The sequence below is a fragment of the Chiloscyllium plagiosum genome, unplaced genomic scaffold, assembly GCF_037043375.1.
Source record: "Chiloscyllium plagiosum isolate Xiang-an unplaced genomic scaffold, Cpla_swu_hap1 HiC_scaffold_14, whole genome shotgun sequence".
Taxonomy (NCBI): Eukaryota; Metazoa; Chordata; class Chondrichthyes; order Orectolobiformes; family Hemiscylliidae; genus Chiloscyllium; species Chiloscyllium plagiosum.
In genome coordinates this window covers 87,580,221-87,588,832 of record NW_028270152.1, presented here as the reverse complement: position 1 = coordinate 87,588,832, position 8,612 = coordinate 87,580,221, and the positions used below count along the sequence as shown (strand labels likewise).

At 48.5% G+C, this 8,612-nt stretch overlaps 1 protein-coding gene across 1 annotated transcript in view; it reads right to left on the bottom strand.

The window, feature by feature from the left end:
• Positions 1 to 1,793: 1,793 nt before the first annotated feature.
• LOC148148012 (putative G protein-coupled receptor 139) overlaps positions 1,794 to 8,612 on the bottom strand; it is a 31,394-nt gene continuing 24,575 nt past the window's right edge. Inside the window, exon 2 of the mRNA XM_087993987.1 lies at positions 1,794 to 2,704. Coding sequence (XP_087850113.1) covers positions 1,794 to 2,704 — 911 coding nt within the window. The remainder of the gene's footprint in view (positions 2,705 to 8,612) is intronic.

Sequence of the window (8,612 nt, the reverse complement as noted above, 5' to 3'; positions counted from 1 at the left end):
CCCCACACACTCCACCAGCATCGTACTCACTCCCACACACTCAACCTCCACCATCACTCTCAGTCCCCACACATTTCCCCACCGTCCTACTCACTGCCCCACTCACTCACCCACCATCACACTCTCCCCCACACTCTCCCCAAATGTCAAACTCACTGTCCCACACAATCCCCCACTGTTACCCTGACTCCATGCCACTCTCTGCCAACATCTCGCTCACTCCCCCACACACTTCACCACCATCAGCCTCACTCACCCGCACAATCCGCCATTGTCAACCTCACACCCCCATACACTCCCCAACCTTCACCTTTACTTGATCTCACTCTCTCACACCGTCAACCTCACTCCCATGCACACGCACCCCCACTGTGACACTCACTCCCCACACACTGTCCAAGCATCACACTCACTCCCCCACACATAGCTGCCACCATCACCCTCACTGCCCCACACACTCCCCATTGACAAAATCACACCCCACGTACTCACCCACCTGCACCTTTACTCCTCCGCACACTCCCCCACCATCACCCTCACTCCCCTGCCCGCACTCCCCCACCGTCACTCACTGCACCGCAAACGCCCACACCATCACTCTCACTTTCCCGCAAACTCCCACTGTCACTCTCACTCCCCTGCACACTTCCCGACTGTCATGCTCACTCCCCGCACACTCCTCTACCATCACACTGCCTGCCCCACACACTCCCACACCGTCCAACTCATTCCCCAACCCACTCCCCCACCGTCACAATCATTTCCCCGCAAACACACCCACCATTACACTCACTCCCATACACACACATCCACCGTCACTCTTACTTCCCCGTGCACTCCCCCACCATCACCCTCACTCCCGCACACTCCCCCACTATCACCCTGACTCCCCGCCACACACCCCCACCATCTCGCTCACTCCCCCACAAACTCCCCCACCATTACCCTCACTCCCCTGCACACCCCGCACCATCACTCTCACTCCCAGCAGACTCCCCCACTGTCACACTTACTATCCTCACACTCTTCCATCGTCACTCTCACCACCCCGCACACTCCCCCACCATCACCATCACTCCCACACACACTCCCCCACCGTCATCCTCACTCCCCCACGCAGTCCCCCTGTCACCCTCACTCCACTGCACACTCCCCAACGATCAACCTCACTCCCCACACTCACCCCCACCGTCACCCTGTCGCCCCCACACACTCCCCCACCACCAAATTCACTTTCCCGCACACAAAACCACCATCACCCTCAATGCCCTGCTCAATTCCACACCATCACCTTCACTCCTCCAACACTCCCCCAACATCTCCCTGACTCCCCCACACACTCTCCCACCATCTCACTCACTCCCCAAGACTCTCCCCTACACACTCCCCCAACATCAGACTCATTCCCCCACTCACTGCCCCATCATCACACTATCTCCCACACACACTCCCTCGTGGTCACGCTCACTCTGCTGCACTCTCCGCTGCAGTCAAGCTGAGTATGTTTCTCTCCAGCTCAGCTTCTTCAACACAAAGACACAAAACAACGTCTGCTGCTCGGCACGTTTTAATGAACATTTTATAGTTTACAAATTGAAGTGATGGATACAGTCAGTGGGATGGTGTATTTTCTCACTGGCTACTGAGTTGTGAGAAACATTGAAATGTGTCCCTGTAACCCCCCGTGGGATAAGGATGGACAAATCAGCGCTACCTTCAGTCTGTTACCATAGCGACAGGCTGCTCCATCGCTGAAACACTGAACTGAAATAAGTACATCCCAGATGGATTGATTAATAACTGAATTTGATTGCTTGATGGATTTGAGTGAAGGGATATTTCAGTACATTCTTCAGCTGCTGTTTGAACTTAGTCTGGGTTATGACATAAATCGCGGTGTTTGTGCAGCAACTGAGGAGTTGCAGCATGAAGCCCAATTCCCGCACAAAGGGATAGAGATATACAGAGTAATACCCAATATTATACAACCGGTTCCATATAGAAAACACCATTAACGTTAACCATAACAGGATGAAATTGGCTGAGATCACAAACAGTAAAATTATGGAATTTTTTCGGTTTCTCATTTCTGTGTCAGACTGAGCGTCCCCATTGGTGTGAGAGCGAAGTCTCCTGCGGGCTCTGCTGGTCACTAAAATGTGTCTGACGGTGAGAACATTGAGCAGCAGGATCAGGAGAAACGGGAGAGTCGGGGTTAGAATGTGGTGGAGGAACTCGATTGTGGCCCAGACACTGGAGAATGCAACGGCGACTGTTACATCACAAAACCAGGGGTCGTTCACCAGCCAATACCGAGCCGTGAGCATAAAATACCAAAAAATGTTCTTTATACAGCTCAGCACAGTCACTGCTCCCAGAACTACAGCCGCCGTTTTCTCACTGCAATATTTACTTTTCAGCTTCTGGCAACAAATGGCCACAAAGCGATCAAAGGTGAAAGTGACGGTGAACCAGACAGAGCAGTCAGTGGCTGCATAAAGCAGGGTGGCGTGGATATTACACACGGGGATGGAGTCCTTCAGGAAATAAAACTGTTCCCGATAAACAATGGGAATATGTCTCAATATCAAGTCAAGGATAATGACCAGGAGATCCGCAGCTGCCATGGCCCCCAGGTAACGTCTGACACATGGAGACAATCCACAATCTTTATAAAGCAGGACGTAGATTGTCACTACGTTTACTGTGAGGAAGGAAAACAGACACATTATCCATCAGCCTGGAGGCAAAAGGACCAGTTTGATGGGGGACGCAGTGAGGTTTTCAAATGTGTCACTGCATTCAGATAGTCACTAAAATAATTGGAGCTGGAATAACAAATGGGATGGTCTGAATTACTGACAAAAATTTGACATAAAACACGAGAATCCCTCCCACCCCAAACACACAGAGGCACATCCATAATAACAGATGGTTTCTGGAACATTCCCACAACCTCGATCACTCGAGAGCAGACACAGGTCAGTTCTTCCCAGTTCCTAATATAGAGGGCGAAAACGCTGCTGTCCTGAAGGATTGTCTCCCAGTTTCCTGAAGACAAACGGAGCTTGGATATTTCTGTCTATTGGTCTAAATTGTGGTCGATCCTGTGTCGTGAAGAAACGTAAACGCATGGAAAACTTATTCAATCCTTTAACTGCCTGAGGGGACTTCGGAACAGTGTCTCCTTCTCCTTGGAACAGGATGTCTTCACTCGGGACCTTTATCGTTTGTTCAATTCACTGACGTCCGGTCTTTCACAACAACGTTCGGGATGGAATGTTTCGGAGAATATCGAGTAAAAAATGTTGGGGACAGAATGTTCCAGGGAATGTCAGTTATAGAATGTTGGGACAGAATGTTCCGAAAGACTCCTTGACTTGTCCATCACCTTTCCCCCATCCATCCCGCTCTCCTCTCTGACCTATCAACTTTCCCTTCCTCCATCTATCAATCATAATCTCAGCTACCTTTCGCCGAATCCCAGCCCCAGCCCCAGCTCCCTCCCATTTATCTCTCAGCCCCACGACCATACAAGCCTCATTCCTGATGAGGGGCTTATGCCTGAAACCGATTCCCCTGCTCCTTGGATGCTGCCTGACCTAATGTGCTTTTCCAGCACCATACGCACGGTAAGGAAACAGTTTGACGCCATCATGCTCACAGAATCAGGCCTGATGGGTAATGTTTCATGAAGCCCCATTAACCAACCCTGGGAATATCCTGTCGCACCGGCAGAACAGACCCACCACTTATTTGGGACATCCTGGGATACAGTCATGGAAGGATTTACCCTGCAATTCCACAGCATTGATTCCAGAACCCGGGAAACCTCATGGTAACAGGTTACAGATGGGCTAGGACATAACCTTATGATGGACATCTCCTGCCCCTCACCCCTCTCCGTCGTGATAACTCAGTTCCCCTGAACATTCTCTGGGTGTGGGACTTCAATGTTCATCACCAAGAGTGTATCCACAGGCCCACCACTGACTGAGCAGTGAGGGGCCTCAAAAACACAGCAGCAGACTGGGGAAGGAGATGGGAGAACCAACAAGAGCGAAACATTCTCACCAAATGCCTTGTCCCAGCTGGATCTGTCTCTAACAGTATCTGTAGGAGCAGCCAGCACACAGTCCTAGCGGAGGGAAAGTCTCAGCCTCATATCGAAGATGCTGCTCAATGCGTTATGTGGCACTCTCTCCTGTGAAGTAGGCCATACTTCTAAAGGACACAGCAAATGGAAACTGGGAATCCGTGAGGCACTGTAGGCTCGCAGCTGCTGCAGAATTAATTGCCTTCCCTACATCATACAGTCAGAAGTGGACTTTTCACTGATGGTTCCAAAATGGTCAACACCATTCATAACTACACCGATACTGAAGCAGGCTATTCAGCCCATCAAGAGTTTTAACCAGGAACAGAATGAGGCCATTCAGCCATTGGAGGCTGTTACTCAGCAATTGGAGACGATATTTTAATAACTCATACCTGTTACACAGAAATTGAAAGGGAACATTCAGCCTTTCAAAGCTGCTACACAGGAAATACCGGGAGGACTGGTTACGGAACCAGGAGCAGGGATAAATTAGGGATAAATCAGTCTCTATCAATTTAACGCAAATAAACGACTGCAGTGACACAGTGACCAGTGCTGGGCCTTAACTATTTGCAACTATATCAACGGTTTCCAGAAATGGCTCAAACGTGTTCCAACTAAATTTAAACTGACACTAAGTTAAGCAGGAACTGAAGTTATCATGAGGAGGTAGAGAATCTGCAAGTTGATAAGCTGTGTGTGGGAAATCATGTCTCACAAACTTGATTGAGTTTTTTGAAGAAGTAACAAAGAAGATTGAGAGGTCAGAGCAGTAGATGTGATCTATATGGACTTCAGTAAGGCGTCCGACAAGGTTCCCCATGGGAGACTGATGGCAAGGTTAGATCTCATGGAATACAGTGAGAACTAGACATTTGGATGCAGAACTGATTCAAAGGTAGAAGACAGAGGGTGGTGGTGGGGTGTTGTTTTTCAGACTGGAGGCCTGTGACCAGTGGAGAGCCACAAGGATCGTTGCTCGATCCACTACCTTTTGCCATTTACATAATTGATTTGGATGCGAGCATAAGAGGTTGAGTTAGTTAAGTTTGCAGATGACACCAAAATTGGAGGTGTCGTGGACAGCAAAGTGGGTGACCTCAGATTACAGCAGGATCTTGTCCAGACAGTCCAATGGGCTGAGAAGTGGCAGATGGAGTTTAATTCAGATAAATGCGCAGTGCTTCATTTTGGGAAAGCAAATCTTAGCAGGACTTATACACTTGACGGTAATGTCCTAGGGAGTGTTGCAGAACAAAGAGACCTTAGAGTGCAGGTTCATAGCTCCTTGAAAGTGGAGTCGCAGGTAGATAGGATAGTGAAAAAGGCGTTTGGAATGCTTTCCTTTATTGGTCAGAGTTTTGAGTACACGAGTTGGGCGGTCATGTTGCAGATGTACAGGACATTGATTAGGCCACTGTTGGAATATTGCGTGCAATTCTGCTCTCCTTCCTATCGAAAAAGATGTTGTGAAAGATGTTGTGAAACTTGAAAGGATTCAGAAAAGAGTTTCAAGGATGTTGCCAGGGTTGGAGGATCTGAGCTACAGGGAGAGGCTGAACAGACTGGGAGTGTTTTCCCTGGAGCGTTGGAGACTGAGGGGTGACCTTATAGAGGTTTACAAAATTGTGAGGGGCACGGATAGGATAAATAGGCAAAGTCTTTTCCCTGGGGTCGGGGAGTCCAGAACGAGAGGGCATAGGTTTAGGGTGAGAGGGAAAAGATATGAAAGAGACCTAAGGGGCAACATTTTCACGCAGAGGATGGCACGTATATGGAATGAGCTGCCAGATGACATGGTGGAGACTGGTACAATTGCAACATTTAAGAGGCATTTGGATGCGTATATGAATAAGAAGTGTTTGGAGGGATATGGGCCAGGTGCTGCCAGGTGGGACTAGATTGGGTTGGGATATCTGGTCGGCATGGACTGGTTGAACCGAAAGGTCTGTTTCCATGCTGTACATCTCTATGATTCTAAGCAATGGACAACAACTTGGTAAATAGAACATAACGTGGGTAACCGTGCACCAGCGATTTGGTTTCAGGAGGAATAAAAGGCTGTGTATTACATATATGGAGAGAGATTTCACGACAGAATGAAATACTGAACACTGCAGGGTTTATTTTGACCCGTTCAGACATGGGCAGTGTTGTTTCACCTCCCTGATGGTCTGCTCCCTGATGTTCCCAGGGGCCCAATTGCTCTTAGCACACATGGGATATTTTGATGTGGTTGTTTGGTAATGAGGAGTGTTGGGGGAGGATTGTGTACTAAGGAGACGACGTTTCTTTGGGAGGCCACCTTTCCTTTCTCCTTGGAGAGCCGAAAACAATGGGAATGGCTGCCTGCTTCTGAATGAACAGGCTGTGGCTGCTGCCAGATTAGTGAGTATTCACCAACATGATGTACTGTGTATGGACACACTGTAGTATTACTGGGGTGAGAGTCAGAATGTCCATTTACAAGAATGGGAACTAAAGACATTGCCAGATCAGCTGAAATGATTAGATATACACATTCTCAATACACCTGTAAGAACTAGTCCAGAGACCATACACGCAGAGGAGATATTTGTTCACCATGGAACACTGTGTAGATCAGGCAAGTGCACTGCTCAATACAAGCCAACAATCAGTCCAGTGTGGAACACTGTGTGCAGATTAATCCATTGCACTGGTAAATACAATCCAGCAACCTGTCCAGAGTGAAACACGGCATAGATCAGATCAGAACGTTCATCTTTAAATCCGGACTAGATAATCTGTCCAGTACCGGGAGCTATGCAGGCCACAGCAGTTTATTGATCTACAAATCCGGACGGGATATTTGTCCAGCACGTGGAGTTATGCAGCCTGCAGAATGCATTGATCTGTAAACCCGGACCAGATATTCTGGCCTGCACAGAGAGCTATGATGTACTCACTGGTGAATAGATTGTAAACCAGGTGCATTTACCTTCCCAGCATGTAAAGCTTTGTACACCCATCCCAGTGCATTGAACTTTAAACCAGGAACAGTTGCCCTCCCAGCATGTAGAGCAGTTTACACCACCCCAGTGCATTGAACTGTAAACCAGGAGCGGTTACCCTCCCAGCATGCAGAGCTATCTACCCCACCCCAGTGCATTGATCTGTAAACCAGGAGCAGTTACCTTCCCAGCATGTAGAGCAGTTTACATCACCTCAGTGCATTGAACTGTAAACCAGGAACAGTTATCCTCCCAGCAGGTAGGACTGTGTATACCACCCCAGTGAATTGAACTGTAAACCAGAGCAGTTACCCTCCAGCATGTAGCGCTGTGTCCAACGCCCCAGTGCATTGATCTATAAAGCAGGAGCAGTTACCCTCTCCGCATGTAGAGCTGTTACACCCCCCCCCCCCCCCCAGTGCCTTGCGAAGTTATACGGTATTAGATCACTGCCCAGTGTGGGGAATCTTGCAGATCATGCTGGAAGTGACAGGATGTGCATTTCCCGTCCACTTACAGCTCCGTATCTCCATTTTGCCATGACAAGGGGGTGCTGTGGGTGTGAAATTCACTGCCAGAGAGAGATGGGTTGGGAAATCAGATTAAATACTGACTCATCCACTGGTGTGAGCAAGTGCAATACTAACACACTCACTAAGGACAGACTGAAATACTGACACACACCAGACAGAGTGAGTGAAATATTGACAAGATTACCATGGAGCAAGAGTAATACTGACAGACTCTCCATGTCTGTAGTCGTGTCAGTGTATTTCTGACTGCCTCTCTGTCTCTGTATTAGTGCGTGCCCATCTGTGTGCATCATTATGGGGCGGGTTTGACAGTCTCTGTGGTGCTTAACGTGATGTAATAATCTCCTGACACGAGTTCTGAGGAAGGGTTCTTTCATTTCTATCCTCAAATGTTGATAGACGGGCTGAGCTTTTTGTTGCTATCAGTCTCTGCTGGTCTCCCCACACCACTGTACAGGTGGGAATAGAGAGGGAAAATCATCAGGGATTCAGTTTGGGAGGGACAGAGGGAGTGTAACAGCTCACAGCACCATCCAAACTGACAGCACCGTCAACACACACACAGACACATACACTCTCACAAAGACACACACTCACAGAAACAGACACACAGATGCAGACACACACGCAGAAACATACATACATAGATGCACACACACTCGCAGAAACAGACACGCTTAGAGACACACATACATCTGCACACAGACACACACATATTCACAGCAACCCCTAACCCCCATGCACACACCCAGATGCAGAGACATACAGACACACAAACATACACATGTCGACCGACACACACACACATGCAAAGCACACACAGCTACAGATTTCACCAGTTTCCTCATTCACCGCCCCCCTCACCTTATTGCAGGTCCAACCCTTCAACTCGGCACCTCCTTCTTGAACTGTACCACCTATTCATCTTCGTTCCCACTTATCCACTCCACCGTCCGCTCCGACCTATCACCTTCACCCCATCTTCATTTAACGATCACTTTCTCAGCT